Source organism: Dipodomys merriami, unplaced genomic scaffold (genome assembly GCF_024711535.1).
Source record: "Dipodomys merriami isolate MVZ:Mamm:240054 unplaced genomic scaffold, mDipMer1.0.p SCAF_64, whole genome shotgun sequence".
Taxonomy (NCBI): Eukaryota; Metazoa; Chordata; class Mammalia; order Rodentia; family Heteromyidae; genus Dipodomys; species Dipodomys merriami.
The window spans coordinates 3167612-3186364 of NW_027206224.1; the positions used below are offsets into that span (position 1 = coordinate 3167612).

General features: G+C 44.2%; 2 protein-coding genes across 6 annotated transcripts in view; one reads left to right on the top strand and one right to left on the bottom strand.

The window, feature by feature from the left end:
- Positions 1–4394, bottom strand: part of LOC138815414 (leucine-rich repeat-containing protein 36-like) — a 42135-nt gene extending 37741 nt beyond the window's left edge. Inside the window, exon 1 of the mRNA XM_070004795.1 lies at positions 4314–4394. Coding sequence (XP_069860896.1) covers positions 4314–4383 — 70 coding nt within the window. The 5' untranslated portion in view covers positions 4384–4394. The remainder of the gene's footprint in view (positions 1–4313) is intronic.
- Positions 4395–4684: 290 nt separating this feature from the next.
- Positions 4685–18753, top strand: part of LOC138815415 (BTB/POZ domain-containing protein KCTD19) — a 29565-nt gene continuing 15496 nt past the window's right edge. Inside the window, exons 1-2 of one of the 5 annotated variants that reach the window (XM_070004799.1) lie at positions 4685–4748; positions 8811–9132. In XM_070004799.1, the coding sequence (XP_069860900.1) occupies positions 8848–9132 (285 nt within the window). In that variant the 5' untranslated portion in view covers positions 4685–4748; positions 8811–8847. The other 4 variants (XM_070004797.1, XM_070004796.1, XM_070004800.1 and 1 more) reach the window with 4 other exon arrangements.

The window sequence follows — 18753 nt, forward strand, 5'->3', positions numbered from 1 at the left end:
CTGTTTTTTCTGATGGCTAATTGGAGGACTTTCCTGCCTGGGCTGGCAACAAACTGCAATCCTCAGATTTCAGCCTCCTGAGTAGTTAGAATTGCAGGCATGAACCATTAGAATCCAGCTAATTTGTCAATATTGATTCATAAGTTGCAACAACTATACCACACTAATGCAAGCTTATTACCACACTAATGCAAGCTTATTAGTAATAAGGGAAATGTGGAGGGAAGGTGCAGGAAGTCTATCTATATCATGCACCATTTTTCTATAAGCCTAAAATGGCTCAAAAGACAGTCTATTAATAAAAAAGAATGAATTATTGATATGCGTTAAAATATGAACTTTCAAATGATCATGCTAAATCTAAGAAGCCAGACAGAAAATGTGACATATTCTATTATTCCATTCATATGAAATGTCCAGAAGAAGCAAATTCATAAAGACAGAAAGCAGATTAGTGGGTGCCAGGGGCTGAGGGAAGCAGGAGAAAAGGAATGACTGCCTAATGGGTTGATGAAAAGAGACAATGTGAATAGAGGTACAACTTTGGGAATGTATTAAATGACCTTGAGTTGTTTTTAAATGGTGAGTTTTGCTGGGCGCTGGTGGCTCACGCCTGTAATCCTAGCTACTCAGAAGGCTGAGATCTGAGGATCGTGGTTCAAAGCCAGCCCGGGCAGGAGAGACCGTGAGACTCCTATCTCCAATAAACCACCAGAAAACCGGAAGTGGCGCTGTAGCTCAAGTGGTAGAGCGCTCGCCTTGAGCTGAAGAGCTGAGGGACAGCGCCCAGGCCCAGAGTTCAAGCCCCACGACCGACAAAAAAAAAAAAAAGGTGAGTTTTATAATGCAAGAGGACAGCTTTTAAAATTAAAACAACAGCAACAATTTTTCTGACTTGGAGGGCAGTATACTGCTGGTTTGATGCTTTACAGTGATCTAATACCCTGAAGGTCTGTTATTATGGGATAAAAGCTAAGGATATGGAGTTGAAGGGATGGCTCAGATGGTAGATTGCCGGCCAGTGAACAAAAGAGTCAGATACCAAGTTTGAGTCCTGGTTTCAGACAACAACAAAAAAAAAACTAAGGATAATGAGGATTTCCATCATCAGCTCATAACACTTCTCATGTTTTTCCACTGAAGTCTACTTTGAAGAACAGACATATTTCTTCAGAGAAGTACCATTGAAATAATAATTGCTACAGTGACATTCTTTTATGAGTCACAGGAAGTATGCTCTTAAGAAGCTATTCATTTGGAAAACCTGGTGTGGTGGCTCAAGCCTGTAATCCCAGCTACTTAGAAGCCAGAGATTGGGAGGATTTTGGCTTGAGGCCAGCCTGAGCTAAAGTTAGTGATACCCCATATCAACTAACATTTCTTGCTACTAGAAGTATAAGTAAGAGAATGGCAGTCTGAAGCTGGCTCTGGTGAGGAGGGAATGTGAGATGCTATCCAAAAAATAAACTAAAGAAAGGGGAATGTGGGGCATGGACCAATTATGGAGTGCTTTCCTAGTGCTATGAGTTCAAGCCCTAGTGTTCACCCCGCCCCCCAAAAGAACAGAATAGGACTAGAGGTATTGCTCTGTAATTGAACACTTGCACAGTGTATGCAAAAAAAAATTGTTCTATTCATGAAGACAACAAATCTGGTCATCTCTGTTTTGGAAACTGAATAGCCTTTACTAAAGCATGTGCATAATAACAATACATAGCTTCAACTCTCATATGTGAGATTCTGGACTCAATCCCCAGCACCAGAAAATAAAAACAGCTCAAAGAAATAAAACTTTTTTTTAGGGCATTAGGAATCACCTTGAAAGATCCCCATTAGTCAAAGTTGGGATAAGTTGAATATGAAATATAATAATAACTAGAGTGAACTGGAACACACCAAACATATTTAAATCAATGAGTTTACAATGATGCTGAGGACATAGCACAGCCCTTGTTAGTTACCCTAGAAGGATTCTAAGAAGACAACACAAAACTAGCAAATAAGTGAAAAACCCTCCAATTTTTAACCTCTTTCCTATGCAAATTATACCCCAGGATAATCAAATCATTGATGAAAAAAGGTTTGTCTTTATAGAATTATTGCAGCTAATGGAAAAGGATGAGAGAATTACAAATAACCATTTTATAATTCCTACTGAATTAATGGACCTAAGCAATTAATGGACCTAGTCAATGGCTATCACAAAAAGAAAGAACCAGACATCATATATTTCCTAACAGAAGTATGCACCATTACTCATGAAACTGTCTTGCTGAAAAAGAAACACTCACTCCCCAAACCTGAATTCAATTAACCTTATCTAACTACCAACTCATAGGAAACACAAAGATATTGGGTAAGCAGTTACCTCTGTAATTGTGGTAAAGAAAAGAAGAAAGCTTAAGAGTCAGCTTTGGGGTACTGCAATGTCCATTGACTGAGTATAGGAGCAGGAATGTGGTGTTTGGGAAATAATGTTTCTTCTTTATCTGCATTCTCTCCTTGGTTGTAGTACTTTGTGTTATGTCTCCAAAACTTATATCCACTCTAACCCTGACCTCCACTTTGAGGTCCAGACTCACACAGGCATTACCTTTATAAAAACTTTATTGTTGTTTTTAAGCAGTTGAGCAAAGGGTTATAATTCCTTACATTAGGCAAGGAATATAATGCTTCTTGGACAATGTCACCACTTCTTTTGTCTTTTGTTTTTTGGGACAGGGTCTCTGTATCTTTCTATTTATAGGCATGTTAAATGCTGGTGGCTTATGTCTATAATACTAGCTATTCAGGAGGTTGAGATCTGAGGATCATAGTTCAAAGCTAGCCTAGGAAGAAAAGTCCATGAGTCTCAATCTCCAAAATAGCAAAAAACTGGGCTGAAAGTGTGACTCAAGTGATAGAACAAGAAAGGTGAGCAAGAGCCCAAGGCCCTGAGTTCGAACTCTGGTGCCAGAAAAGAAAGAGGAAAGAGAGAGAGAGAAAGAGAGAGAGAGAGAGAGAGAGAGAGAGAGAGAGAGAGAGAGAGAGAGAGAGAGAGAGAGGGAAGGAAGGAAGGAAGGAGAGAGGAAGAGAGGGAGGGAAGAAAGGAAAGAGAGAAAGGAAGTATGATAATCTTAAATGAAATTACAAATACAAGAAAACTAGGTCATTTCATAGTCTACAAATGAAAATAGTAGAGGAAGCAAGAAAGATGAATAATTGTTATGGTTATAATGTAGGCAGGCTCTGGCATCCAAGCCGTGGGCTGGAGGCCGGTGGCTCATGCTCAGCTCAGTGGCTCACTCCTGTAATCAATCCTAGCTACTCAGGAGGCTGAGATCTGACGATCATGGTTCAAATCCAGCCAGTGCAGAAAAGTCCCTGTGAAACTCTTATCCCTAATTAACCACTCAAAAACTGGAAGTGGCTCTGTGGCTCAAGTGGTAGAGCGCTAGCCATGAACACAAAGAGGCTCAGGCTCAGTGCCCAGGCCCTGAGTTCAAGCCCCACAACCAATAACAATAACAACAACAACGACGACGAAAGCTGTGGGTTATGAACCCTGGTGGGACACTTCACCTGCTCTGTGACTTTGGGTGATTTTACTGATCAGTACAACGGGAAACTGTAACAGCATCTACCTGATAGACTTGTTGGGGGAGATGAAGTAACTGCAGGTAAAGCTGGGCCTGGGGGTGAGAATATGAATTTAGGAGAAAGTCAGAAAGGAAGCTTAGTGCAGTCCATCCCCGAGCCAGGAATGGAGTCAGCACGGCCGGGCAGAACCGCTAGGCCCTGCCATTGAGTTCAGGGCCTTTTTCTAGTCCCTTACAAGGAAGCTACTTGTCAAAAAGCGAAGGCCAGGTTCTTGACGTTCTTGAGAATGGAAGGGAGCCCTTTTCTATTCACTCCGATCGGGAAAAGCCCTTCGGGGTAGGAAGTTTCCCGACTGCCAACATGTCTCCTCAGCATCCCCCCTCACCACAATGGCCCTTTCAACACTTCCCTTCTCCCCGCAGCGGCCCCGCCAGGCTCAGTCTGTCTCTTCCACTAGAGGAGACTTCTTTCCTCGGTCCAGTTCTGTCGGCTATCAGGGGTGCCCGATGCTTTCTCTGCCCTCTCCTCCCCCTCAAGTCGCCGCTCTCTACCTGCTCCTTTGATTCCTCCATTCCACCCTTTCTGCCTCAGTTTCCCGAACCTCCTACGCCTCAGAGACCGCTCCTCCATTGTTTCCTGCCTCCACCTCCGGCTCCCCGGCCTCTCCACCTCAGTTTTCTCCTCCAGGCATCTAAAGCACACTTCTTGCCCAAGCCCTCCTGGCCCGCCCCTACCCGGCTGCTCCAGGCTCAGCGCCCCCAGGCGGCGGATGCCCTCCTCGTCCAGATCCCACTGCTCCGCCATCCCCGCCTGCCGCTCACCTGCCGCAGCCCGCGAGACCGCCCAGCGCGTGCCAGGCCCAGCGCGCGCCTGGGCCCGCCCGCGCCAGGTCCCCACCCTACATCGCACCTGATCACGCCCACTCAAGGCCCCGCCCCTATATGCCCCTTAGCCCCGCCCAGGCCGCAGCATCTACCATCACCTCCCCACGTGCTAGGCCCCGCCCCGAGAAGGCCCCGCCCCTTGTACTTCCAGGCCCCGCCCCGAGCCAGGCTCCGCCCCTACCACCTCCTTCAGCCCCCTCCTCAGAGTGCACCGGGCTGGGCTCTGGGTGGCCGTTGGTGGTTAGGTCACGAGACTGCCCGCCAGCTGCAGGAGTCGCTACCATGGTACGGATCCTGCCCTTGATCTGAGCGCCAAAGCCACTAAGGAGATGAATGAAGGGAACTGGGGCTGAGGATTTGTGGAGCATGGAGGTGGGAGGGTGGCCCTGACTTTGAAGGGTTTCGGGTGATGGCTCTGAGTAGTTGGGAAGATGTATTCTCTTGAGGGATGAACTAAGTTTGGGGGTCACAGGTGTGAGGAGCGTCATGGCGTCCTCTGACAGGGTGGAGGTCTTCCTATCTCAATGGCCACAGGACGGTGACTGTTGCAGCAGGGCTGGGGCAGTTGGAGGGGTCAAGGGGATCCAGATCTGAAGGGTTGGGGGCGGAGGGGGCAGATTCCTGAGGCATGATGGGGAAGTGTCCTATGCAAAAGGTTGGGAAACTTGGCTCTGGGAATTGAGGTCCTGTCTTTAGAGCATCAGGTGAGTTGGAAGAGGCTCCTTGGGGGAGAGGGGTCGGCGTAGAAAAGGAGACGATGCTCTTTGGGATGAGGTGGGGATGACTATTGGAAGGCTGCCCTGGTTTACTGCAATCCTGCAAGACGCCATTTGTCCCCCCAAGTTTACCTGTGGTGGAAGGCTCTCCCCAGGCTGGGACAGTTCTGCACTAAACAGCCCCTAAGTGTAGTCTTTGGGAACGAAAACTCCACTAACTTAACCTTTACCTTCACTCGAGCCGTGCATTTCTAGAGGGTCTTGCTGTGGACGGTGCGTAAGAAGGAGGCAAACTTGGGCCAAGACTCTTGTCATATTCTTTCCTTAATATGAAAAGAGCTATCTATGTTCAGCACTTAGAACTGATTCGAAGAGCAGCTTTTCTTTAGCATCCAAAATCTGCATGCTTTGAACACCGACCTTGGATTCTCAACCAGCTAGTCACCAGGAGAAAGCACAAACAAGAGTCCTTATATAGTTAATGCTTTATCCAATATAGGTGGGGCCACTAGTTACCCTCAGTTTGTCATGACCAGACATTGCCATGTTTGGAGAAAAACCAGGACTCTAAGGCCTAGATTAGCTCATTTTGGGGTTAACTTTTCCAGCTGTGCCACTGTCATGACAGTATTTTACAATTTATAAATTTTCTCTTTTTCCTCACCCCCTCCTAGAGCTCTTTTAGTCTCAAATGTGGCATATATAATTGTTCTTTATATTTGAATAGTTAGAGCAAACTTTCTCTAGAAGAAATGGCCCAGCCTCCTTCATTTATTTTTTTCTCAACTGTCAGAATAGGAGATCCAGGTTTTTGTTGGAATAATTGCCTGTTACCTTAACAATCTTCCTCACTACTGCCATAGTTTTTATATAAAATCTAAACATTCTGATAATGTTGTAGGCGTGGTGGCCATGAGCTGAAGAAGATGAATGATTTTTACTTTATTGTGTGTTTTTATGTCCATCCTGGGGCTTGAACTCAGGGCCTGGCTGCTGTCCTGAGTAGCTTTTTTATTCAAGCCACGGCTGCTCCTCCAGCTTTTTGCTGCTTAATTGGAATCTCCTGGATTTAGCTACCTGGGGTAGCTTCAAATCTCAATCCTCAGCTTTCAGCCTCCTGAGAGGGCTGATTTGTGCCTTTTTTGTATATGAAAAGGCAACTGCATTCACTCCACAGAGGTTTAACTGTGCTGGTAAGAGCTAGAGAACTTTGCACATAATAAGATAGTGTCTCATTTGTTAAACTGCATTGCTGGGATATCATATGTGAATTTATTTCCATCACCTCCACTGCTATTCCTCTAGCCCAAGCAACAACCAATTCTGGGGGGGGGCAGGAGGGGGTATTACTGGGTCTGGAACTTAGGGCAGGGACTTTTTTTGGCTCAAGGCTAGCTAGATTTACCACTTGAGCACACCTCCACTTCTGGCTTTTGCTGGTTAACTAGAGATGAGTTTCATAGACTTTCCTGCTCTGTTTGGCTTCAAACTGATCCTCAGATCTCAGCCTCCTGAGTAACTAGAATTACAGGTGTAAACCACCAGTGCCCAGTCAAAAAGAAGTTTATACACATTAATAGTCACTCCTCACGCCCTCCTCCAAACTTCTATCCTCCCGACAGCCACTAATCTACTTTGTCTCCACAAATTTGCCTTTTCTGAGCACTGCATGTGAATGAATCATATACTATGTGATATTTTCTCTTACATAGTTTTTCATGGTTCACCCATATTATAACATGCAGCAGGATTCATTCTTTTTATTTATTGACATAATATTCCAGTGGGTGTGCTTTTATTTATTCATTCACCAGTTGATGGACAAATTCAATTAAACAAAAAGTAAGGATTTATTTCCGGTCTTCATCTCTATTCCACTTATTTCTATGGCTTTCTTTATGCCAATAGTGTTACTATCTAGCTTTACAGTGTATTGAGAGTGGACAGTTGGAATCCTCATTTTCATTTTCAAAAAAGTGTTTTAGTTTACTTGGGTCCTTTGTGTTTCTGTACAAAATTAGTATCAGTTTGTCCAAGTTTTGTTTTAAAAAGTGAGGGAAGGGACTGTTAGGCTTTTCATGGGGATTGTGTTAAGTCTATAAATTTGGGAAGTATTACCATTATTAGTGTGATTATTGCTATTATTGCTTTTGCCTTTTGATTTCTAAGTAGGCACACTACCATTTTTTTTCTGTGGCCCAGGCTGACCTGGACCTTGAAATTCCCGTGTTTGAGTATTGCCATCTTCGTGTGTGTGTTTATATGTATTCCTGGTACAGTTCTGGGGCTTGAACTCAAGAGCTCAGTTGCTGTCCCTGAGCTTCCCTTCCCCCCCCCCCCAAGGATAGCACTTTACCAGTTGAGCCACTTCTGGCTTTTTTTTGGGGGGGGGGCGGTCGTGGGGTCTGAACTCTGGGCCTGGGCGCTGTCCCTCAGCTCTTCAGCTCAAGGCTAGCACTCTACCACTTGAGCCACAGCACCACTTCCGGCTTTTTTCTTTTTGCTTATGTGGTGCTGAAGAATCGAACCCAGGGCTTCATGCATGCAAGGCAAGTGCTCTACCACTGAGCCACCTTTCCAGCCTCACTTCTGGCTTTTTTGATGGTTAATTAGAAATAAGCATCTCAGAGACTATCTGGGCTGACTTCAAACTGCAATGATCAGATCTCAAAGCCTCCTGATTAGGATTACAGGCATGAGCCACTGACATCCAACTGAGCATTGTCATCTTAACAATATTAACTCTTCTAATCCATGAATATGTTTTTCGACGTAATTTGTTTTGTTTGTTCCTTTTTCTGTCTTTTGAAGAGGGGCATGGAAATAGAGTGAACAGATGCAGTCATGATACTCAGTAGACACTATGTGGAAAATGAACTATGTATCTTGTGGGCAGGAAAAGCGAAGAAAGGGCTGACATTGTCCAAAAAGAAATGTGCTCATTACCTGACATTTGAAATGGTAACTCCTCTGTGTAGCACCTTAATAAGAACAACAAAATTATATTTACAAATTAAAAATTCTCTCATTGGGGATGTGGCTTGGATGGTAGGATACCTGCAGTATGGCTAGCTAAGTGAAGTCTTTCAACAATGGTTTGAAGTTTTCAGAGTACCTACGTATTATACCTCTTGTGTTAAGCTTATTCCTACATAGTTTGTTCGTTTTGATGCTCTTATAAATGGAATTGTTTTCTTCCTTGCTAATATATAAAAATGGAGACTATTTATAAAAAATACTAATCTGTACCCTTCAACCTTGCTGGCTCATAATAACTTTTTCGAATGTTCTATATACACGATTATGTCATTGGCAAATATAGTTTACTCATTTCTTTCCAATCAGGACTTTCCATTTTTCTTCCTTTCTTTTCTTTTTTGTTCTTTTTCATTTGTCACACTGGGGTTTGCACTTGGGATCTTGAAGAAGTAGGTACTCTACCATTTGAGCAACACCCCCAGCATGTTTTGCTTTAGCATATTTTTTTCCCCTGATATCTAATGCTCTTGCTTGGGGTGGCCAGGATTTCACTCACATTTTGCCCCAAACATGATTCTCCCTTCTCCACCTCCCACACGGCAGCAGTTATAGGCCTGCACTACCATGCCTTGCTATTTCTTTTTTCTTGCAGAGCTCTCTTTTCATTCTCCCTTTAGGAGGAGGCTGGCATGTCCCATGAATCATCAGAGGATTTATTTCATTTCAATGTTGGAGGCTGGCATTTCTCAGTTCCAAGAAGCAAACTTGCTCAGTTCCCAGACTCACTGCTATGGAAAGAGGCATCAGCCTTGTCTCCTTCAGAAAACCAGCGGCTCTTCATCGACAGAGATGGCTCCACATTTAGGCATGTGCACTATTACCTCTACACCTCCAAACTCTCCTTCTCCAGTTGTGCAGAACTGAACTTGCTCTATGAGCAAGCCCTGGGTTTACAGCTGATGCCTTTGCTGCAGGTAAGACATTCTTCTTTTCCAAAGGGCAATCAGTAACAAGCTTTACATCACTAAATGCTATGCTGTTTTGTGGATTGATTGTTGGGATGAACTTAATGAGCAAGTGTAATGAATGATGTAAAAGTAATGATAATACATGGATATTGCATTTTCTTTCTTTCTTTTTGGTGGTACTGGGGTTTGAATTTAGGTACCTGTGGCTTGCTTGTCTGCCTTGCTTGGTCAGTTGGCACTGTACCACTTGAGCTATGCCTCTAGCCTTTCTTTTCTTCTGGCTATTTTGGAGATCGAGTCTAGGCAAACTTTTTAGCTCCTCTGGATCTCAGCGTCCTGAGTAACTAGGATTATAGGTGTGAGCCATTGGTGCCTCTCTTGTTTTTGTTTTTGAGACAGTGTTTTGCTATGTTGTCCAGACTGGGATCAAACTCATGGTTTTTCTGCCTTACCCAGATTATTGGCATCTGTGTGTGTGTGTGTGTGTGTGTGTGTGTGTGTGTGTGTGTGTGTGTGTGTGTGTGTGTGTGTGCTGGTACAGAGACTTGAACTCAGGACCTTGATGCTGTCCCTTAGCTTTTTTTCCTCAAGGATGGTGCTCTACCACTTGATCCACACATCCACTTCTAGCTTCTTGTAGTTAAGCAGAAGAGATAAGAGTCTCATGGACTTTCCTGCTCAGACTGGCTCTGAACTGCGATCCTCAGATCTCAGCCTCCTGAGGAGCTAGGATTATAGGCATGAGCCACCAGTGTCCAGTTTATTAAGCTTTTTGACTCCTTTGCTGCCCTCAGCTCCCAAATTGAAATATATCTGGAAAGCAAGTTCTAAGTGGGATATATAACTCAGAGACCAATGATTGGTTCTCTTCCAAAGTTCCAAAATGTGTGAGCAGTAGAACTTGAGGGATTATGCTGATCTGCCTCCCTAAAACAGACTGTGAAACAAGTGCTTATGCTTTGGAAGTAGTGCTTTCAAAGAAATAAACATTTGGGCTGGCCCAGCTGAAGTGGTATTTATTCATGGAAGCTGAGTGTAAATACAGCTGGGAACCAACAGCCTCCTCAGGCAAATCAACCGCCTCACACATCTCCACCACTTTCCCTACCCCAAGGCCTATCAGGTTTTTATCTAATAAACAAACAAACACTTTGCTTGGAAAAGATAGATTTTTCCAATTTTTAATTGAAAGATCTTTCTTAAGCAACCCCACTTAATGCAGGCAACCAGTGTTTATTGAGAACATTCTGGGTTCCAAGCAATATTCCTCTGGGTTTAATGGGGAAAAGGCACCCTTATACAACCAACATGTAATGTGAGCCACTTATATATGTGTGTGTGTGTGTGTGTGTGTGTGTGTGTGTGTGTATACATATTTATATATACATATTTATATATATGTGTATATACATATATACATTTATTTATTTTGGTCATGGGGCTTGAACTCTGGGCTTGGGCACTATCCCTCAGTTCTTCAGCTCAAAGCGAGCCCTCTAGCCCTTGAGCCACAGCGCCACTTCTGGTTTTCTAGCGGTTTATTGGAGATAAGTGTTTCACAGAGTTTCCTGCCCAGGCTGGCTTTGAACTGTGATCCTCAGATCTCAGCCTCCTGAGTAGCTAGGATTATAGGCGTGAGCCACCAGCGCCTGGCATATATATTTTTAAACAGAGGTCTCAGCAGACAAAAATAAAAACTATAACTGAGCACTGATGGCTCATAATTAGATGTGGAAGATGGTGTTTGAAGCCAGTCAGGCCAGAAAAGTCTAAGACTCTAGCTCTAAAATAACTAGTAGAAAGCAGGTCTGGAGGCCTGGCTCAAGTTGTATAGTGCCAGATGAGTATGCAAGGCACACAAGGGTGTGGCTGAAGGTTTATTAAGTAGGTTTCATTAGGTAGCCAATGAAGAGAACACCACACACTATTCAGGAAGGAAAAGAAGGCAGATGCTTGGGCTCATACTGCTACCCTGATGTCTACCTCCATCCCCTCCACCCACCCTTTATCTCTCCCATTCCCACTCCACCTGCCAATCTCTCACACCTCTAACCTCTAGCTTTGGCCTCCATAGAGTACACCACAGGTCTATTATTGCCTTGATGCTGGTTGCAACATTTAATGTGTATTGAGCATCAGACACATTTTCAGCCCTGGAGCTTCAGGAGTGAGCTGCACAGTTATACAATGTAGGTAGAAATAAAAAAGAGTAGAAGGCGGGTGCTGGTGGCTCATGCCTGTAATCCCTAGCTACTCAGGAGGCTGAGATCTGAGGATCACGGTTCAAAGCCAGCCTGGGCAGGAAACTCTGTGAGACTCTTATCTCCAATAAACTACTCAGAAAACCTGAAGTAGCGCTGTGGCTCAAGTGGTAGAGCTCTAGCCTTGAGCTGAGGAGCTGAGGGACAGCACCCAGGCCCAGAGTTCAAGCCCCATGACCACCACCAACAACAACAAAGAGTAGAGAAGTGAAATATGCTAAGGGAAAAAGGTCAAATATGTTTGAATTTATCTATAGAAAACAGACAAAAAGGATCACATTTTATTATTGTGGTTATCTAAAATATGCAGACTAGCTGGGTGCCAGTAGCTCATGCCTATAATCCTAACTACTCAGGAGGCTGAGATCTGAGGATTATTACAGGTCTATACATAACATCATAGAGCTTCCTAGAACTTCATTAAATTCCTTACTTAAAAGTATTTGTTGGCCTGGGAAGGTAGCTCAGCGGTAGAGTGCATGCCTTGCAAGCATGAGGCCCTGGGTTCGATTCCTCAGCACCACATAAACAGAAAAAGCCGGAAGTGGCGCTGTGGCTCCAGTGGTAGAGGGCTAGCCTTGAGCTGAAGAGCTGAGGGACAGTGCCCAGACCCAGAGTTTAAGCCCCATGACCGGCAAAAAAAAAAAAAAGTATTTGTTAAGTTACTTTGTTACTTGTATTTATTAGATGTATAACTTTTTTTGTGACTTGTGTTTGCATTCGAACCTTGTACTTGCTGTTGCCCTTTTATACTTTGAGGTTATTTTTCAGATAGGGTTTCATTTTTTGTCCAGGGCTGTCCTCAGAGTTTGATCCTCTCCTACTTATGACCTTCCATGTAGCTAGGTTGACTGGTGTATGCCACCATGCCCAACTTACTGGTTGAGATGGAGTCTTACTAACTTTTGGACAGGGCTGACTTCAAATTACAATCTTCTCAATCTCATCCTTCTGAATAGCGGGGATTACAGGCATGAGCCATTGTGCTCAGCTAAATGTACAATTTTATTAAAGTAAATTGCGCTGAGCCTTTCCTATGCCAATACCCCAACTGGAAGTCACAGCTGCTACTACAGTATGAAATTTCCTTTCAGTGTCACTCAGGAGAGGTCAAGGTTAGTTGCAAACTAGTGATTCCTTTTTCTTTCCCCTTGAAGCCCACGGATGGAATAGTATACTGACAGACATGTTAATTAAGTATCCCTCTTCCTCCCTCCTTTCATCCTTTTTCTTCTTTTTAAACCCAGGGCCTTGTACATGATAATCATATGCTCTACCATTGAATTGGGCCCTGACCCCATGTTTCCTTTTTCACTGCTTTCTGGGCTCTTCTAAGTTTGCACCTGTTCCCCTCATGGCCAGTCTACTACCAGGAAGCAAACCCAGTCTGCCTGTGTTCCTTGTACTCAAGGGAGCGCAGGAGTTTTTCTGTTGATCACACAAATAAATGAAGCTTTTAGGAAAATAGCCCAGTGGTGTCTCACATTTCCTTTCACAATGTGAGAGCAGATTGCTACAGTGATTTTAGGAAGGAGATTCTAGAAGCAGAGAATCAAGTTTGTGGGTATGGGTGAGGGCACAACTCAAGTATAAATCCCTTGACATGGTATCAGCATCCTCACAGTCTGACTTGTTTGTCATAGCTCATATCTCAGCATATACACACCCCAACATGCATGCATAGCATTGTATACATGTATGCATGTACACACATACTACGAAGTTCTGCCCCACATGTTTATTTGCTATACTTTTCCCCCGGCTCATTTTCCTAGAATGTGTTCCTTTTAAGATTTGGAACTGGAACCCTTTATGTATCACCTTTATAATAACAATAAAAAAAATTTTAGGGGCTGGGAAGGTGGCTCAGTGGTAGAGTGCTTGCCTTGCAGGCATGAGGCCCTGGGTTCAATTTCTCAGTGCCACATAAGCAGAAAAAGCCAGAAGTGGCGCTGTGGCTCAAGTGGTAGAGTGCTAGCCTTGAGCTGAAGAGCTGAGGGACAGCGCCCAGGCCCAGAGTTCAGGCCCCACGACCAACAAAAAAAATAAAATAAAACAAAAATAAATAATTTGGCCTAAATATGGCCCACAAGAAATGTCAGGTTAGCCTGACATTTTCAGGCCAAGTTTGGTCTGTTCTCATAAGAAAGTCAATTTCTGGCTTGTGTCAGCACTAATTCTGTTGGGATTATGTATTCATATGTCTTCTTTTCTGGACTGTGTCATTTTCATGCCGGTATTATTCCTAGAATCATTCACAGTACCTAGCAATTTCAAGCATTTAAATAAACATCTGCTGAGAGAGGAGGAAGGCTGAATCCATCTCTGCAGAATGACCCCTCACTAGAGCCAGCAGGAAAGGGGCAGGTCAAAGATGCTATTCACTTCTTATTTGGCTTTTTTTTTGGTTGATAGCAGCCATTTTGCACATCCTTTTCTTATACAAGGCTTGCTTTCCAGGATCTTCAAAGCAGCGTAAGCCTTCCTTGTTTTTACAAGGCAGTAGGGGATTTGCAAGCTCCCCAAACTGCTTCACCATCACATTCCTTCACAACAGAGCATAAGCATCTCCAAGAAATGCTGTTGCCTTGAAAAGCTTCCTGTTAATCCCAGAGCTCTGCCAGCAGGGTGCATTTGTCTGCCATCTTTTGACAACACATACACACACGCCCCTGCACCATCAGTTTTACAGTGCTTCTTATTGACATATTTTTTCATTACTATCTAGGCCAAAAGCAACATTAATCATTCATCCTCCTGCTAGTAATTAGCCATCTGAATTCAGGTCTTAAAGAAATCCTCTTATTGTCTGGGCATGTCAGGACAGGCCTGTAATCCCAGCTACTTGGGAGGCTGAGACAAGAGGATCTTGACTTGAGGCTAGCCTGGGAAAAAAGTTATTGAGACCCTGTCTCAGAAACAAACTGGGCAGGGGCTGGGAAGGTGGCTCAGTGGTAGAGTGCTTGCCTTGCATGCATGAGGCCCTGGGCTCAATTCCTCAGCACCACATAAGCAGAAAAAGCCGGAAGTGGCACTGTGGCTCAAGTAGTAAAGTTCTAGCCTTAAGCTGAAGAGCTCAGGGACAGTGGCCAGGCCCAGAGTTCAAGCCCCATGACCAACAAAAATAAGGACTAGGGTATGGCTCACGTGATAGAGTACCTGCCTGGCAAGCATGAGTTCAATCCCCAGTATTCCCCTCCCTACAAAAAGAAAGAAGATATTCTCCCTCTAACAACTTTCTAGGTTATAACCCTGTGAAGAGTAAAAATCCTGTCAGGTGTTGGTGGCTCACACCTGTAATCTTAGCTACTCAAGAGTCAGATCTGTGAGGATCAAGGTTTAAAATCAGCTTGGGCAGGAAAGCCTATAAGACTCTTATCTCCAATTCAGGAATCAGCCTTATGCTTCTGGGCCTAGTATAGAAATGATGTTTTGAGTCAGCATGCAGTTTCACCTCACTGTTGTAATCTGCATGGATTTACTTGCTTTAATTTCAGGATTTGTCAAACTTTCCTTTCTTGGGGAAGATGATGTTTCTCACATCTTAAATGAAGATTTTTATTTCTACAAAATAGATCAACTAGGGGCTGGGAAGGTGGCTCAGTGGTAGAGCTCTTGCCTTGCATGCATGAGGCTCTGGGTTCGATTCCTCAGCACCACATAAGCAAAAAGAAAAAAGCCGGAAGTGGCACTGTGGCTCAAGTGGTAGAGCGCTAGCCTTGAGCTGAAGAGCTGAGGGACAGCGTCCAGGCCCAGAGTTCAGGCCCCACGACCGGACGCCCCCCCCCACCAAAAAAAATAGACCAACTAGTATATCTCCACTAGTCCATCTCCTGTCAAGCTAGTTGGACTGTCATTTCTGGTCACATCAACCCAGAGGACACACACCGTACTGAACAATACTTTCAAATAGGAAGTCCCAGGCTGTCCTCATATAATCAGGTCATCATCCTGGAGAGATTTCCCGTCCCACTGTCCCCCTCTCCTGTGGCCAATTTAGAGTTGTTCAGGGCACCAGTTTTTCCCACTAAGAGAGTTGGATTTGGAGTTGTAGGTAAAGTAAGTGGCAAATTCACATTTCTCTGATCCCTAATCGGCCACCTTGGTACAGACTTGGGATCCTCTGCTTTCTTTTAGGACCTTCCTAATTCACTATCCTTTCTGTACTGCACACTTGTCTTTATATCCACTACTAGTTAGCCTTAAGCTGAGCTCTTTCTTCCTGCCATCTTCTCTCCCTGTCTTTCCTTCCTCCCAGTCTCTCTCCCTTTTAAGTCTTCTCTCTGGTTGCTGTCTTCATGGCCCTCTGAACTCAACGCTGCTACTGTCATCCTGTACTGGCTTTGCCTATGGTCTTAGAAACTCCACATCTTTCTCAGTGTTGTGATTGCTGTCCACTTCCCCTCCAGCTCCTTTTGCATCACTTTCCTGTGATTCCTCTTCACCCAAGGTCAACTACTCACTCATCCAGAAAACTTTCTCCACCCAAGCTCCATCCTAAGGAGAGCTAACAGCTTGGCAGCGCAGCATGCAGTACCAAGTCAAAGCACCAGAAAGCTGAGGTCCTCTTCTAATAATGTGGAACAAATCCCAGGGTTCCTAGAGAGCCAGACACTTTATAACTATCAGGGCACTGGTGGCTCATACCTGTAATCTTAGATACTCAGGAGCTTGGTATCTGAAGATCTCAGTTCAAAGCCAGCCCAGATAGGAACGTCTGTGAAACTCTTATCTCCAAGTAACCATCTAAAAAACCGGAAGTGGGGCAGTGGCTCAAAGTGGTAGCACTAGCCTTGAGCAAAAAAGCTCAGGGACAGCGCCCAGCCCTGAGTTCAAACCCAGTGACTGACTTTGGTTCAAACACCCCAAAACAACTGGTTCTAGATCTTAGCATATGTAAATCATTGGCTTTATTTTTTTTTGTTTTGTTTTGTTTTTTGGTCCGGTTGTGGGGCCTGAATTCTGGGCCTGGGCGCTGTCCCTCAGCTCTTCAGCTCAAGGCTAGTGCCCTACCACTTGAACCACAGAGCCACTTCCGGCTTTTTTCTTTTTGCTTATGTGGTGCTGAGGAATCGAACCCAGGGCCTCAGACATGCAAGGCAAGTGCTCTACCACTGAGCCAACTTCCAAGCCCAATCATTGGTTTTTTTGTTTTTCGTTTTTGTTTTTTTGTTTTTAATTTTTTTATTGTAAAGATACTATACAGAGGGTTACAGTTACATGAGTGAGGTAATGAGTACACTTCCTCTTGAACATTGTTACCCCTTCCCCAATCATTGGTTTTAATGTCTTTCTTTTCCTCTAAGCTGATCTCTCTCTGCCCAAGTAGAGATCCTCAATGCACAATGACTATTTCTCAAGTGAATGAGTTGCAGTCTCCCAGCATTCAACACATGCAGTCTCCCTTAATACTCAGTATCCTAGGAAAACATGGGTCATTTCCAGTTCTCCCTCAAGTCCTTTAGTTACCCAAAGTAGGGAAGATGGTCCCACTCTCCTTTCACATCCTTTTGCAGACAATGATTAGAAGGGGGCAGTTTATAAAAATGGCCACTAGGGGGCTCTTCTGACCACTTAGGATTTCCAAGAACAATCTCACCAGGACTAGCAATTAGAGACAGGTTCTTTTATTATTATTGAATCTAAGCTTTTCTTTCCTTAAAAGGCTCTTAGGGGATAAAATTGGCTATAGGGTACTTTCAAAGAACCATTTGACCAGAAAGGGAAAAAAAAACAGCATTTGTCTTGCTATTTAAAAAAACAAATTAGGAAAATATTGTTTTCTGCTAAGGCAGGGTCAGAAACAGTTAGCTTAATGTCATGATCATCTGCAGGACTGGAAAGAGAACAGGCCCCTGAAGACCTTTCAGCCCACTCTCTGCTCTACGCTTCAGCCCTGCCTGGTTGGGGTTCTCCATACCAGCCTCACCCACCCCTGGCCATATGCTCCTTGAAGCCATGATGCTCTCCACGTGGGAGACTCTTAGATAAACTGAAAAGCCTTTTCCCTAGCTCTCTCCTCAGTAAATCTGACAAACGAATGTGTGTGATTTGAAAAATGTGGAGCACTGTACCCAATATAAGGCACTTATTATACTTTGATTTCACTACTTAGACCACTTCCTAGAATTAAATTGAACACATACAATGAGCGAATCACATTTATAACAGGTTTGAAAAGGGTTTTTAACTACTCAAGAGAAATGGAAGTGGAGGTGTTAGAGTAGTTTAGACTTTGCTAGAAAACCATGCAGACATTCAGGTACAGAGAACAAAAAAAGGTTTATTGGCAGAAAAGGGGCCGGCAAGACCCCTTCTCACAGGGGAGAAGTGAGAAGAAGCACGGGCTATTGTCTGAGGTGACCTATATAACCTAGGAGGCCTAGGAGGGGCTGGAAGGGGCTAGGCGGTGGAGACCCTGGTGTGGATGTAAGGACCAGGGGCTTCATCATGGGGGACTAGGATTTATGGCTGCTATCCAAATAGTAGATAAAGGGGCTTGAAGCTGCCCAGACCTGAAGGTCACTCTACGGGGCTCTTGTTGCCCTATATGGTGGTAGCCGCCCCAAGGTAAAGGGAAGTTGGAGGCTGATTATTTACTGCCTTTTCTAAATGGGCCTAGTGTTGCCTAGGAAGGGAGCATGTTAAGCTGTGGAGAGGGGAAGGAGCGTGCTAAGCTGGGAAGGGAGCTCACTGGGCTAACAGGAGGGGCGGGAGAGTACCACTCTTGAGCGAAAAAACTAAGCAAGAACACAAGGTCCTGAGTTCAAATTTCAGTACCAGCACAAGACAGAGAGAGGAGGGGGGGAAGAGAGAGAGAGAGAAAGGATAGCAGAAAGCATCATATTTTAAATGATTAATTATAAACTAATCCTTGTATTATGATAAATTACTATTACCCACCATACATAAAATTATAAGACCAAAAATTGTTTTGACTTGGCATTCATGGTTCATGCTTGTAATCCTAGTTGCTTCTGAGGCCGAGATCTGAGGACTGAGGTTCAAAGTCAGTCTAGGCAGGAAATCCATGACTCTTATCTCCAATTAACCACTCAAAAGCCACCAGTGAAGCTGTGGCTCAAGTGGTAGAATACTAGCCCTAAGTGAAAAACCTAAAGGACAGAGCCCAATCCCTGAATTCAAGCCTTAGCACAGACAGAAAAAAATAAATGTTTCAAAAGCCAGAAGAGAACCAGGAATGATGGCACATACCTATGATCCCAGCACTCAGAAGGCTGAAGCAGGAAGATCAAGAGTTCAAGACCAATTTGGGCTATATAGGGAGATGTGTCTCAAAAAAAGGTGCTTGGATGTGGTTCAAGAGATAGAGTGATTATTTAGCAAGTACAAGGGCCTACATTCA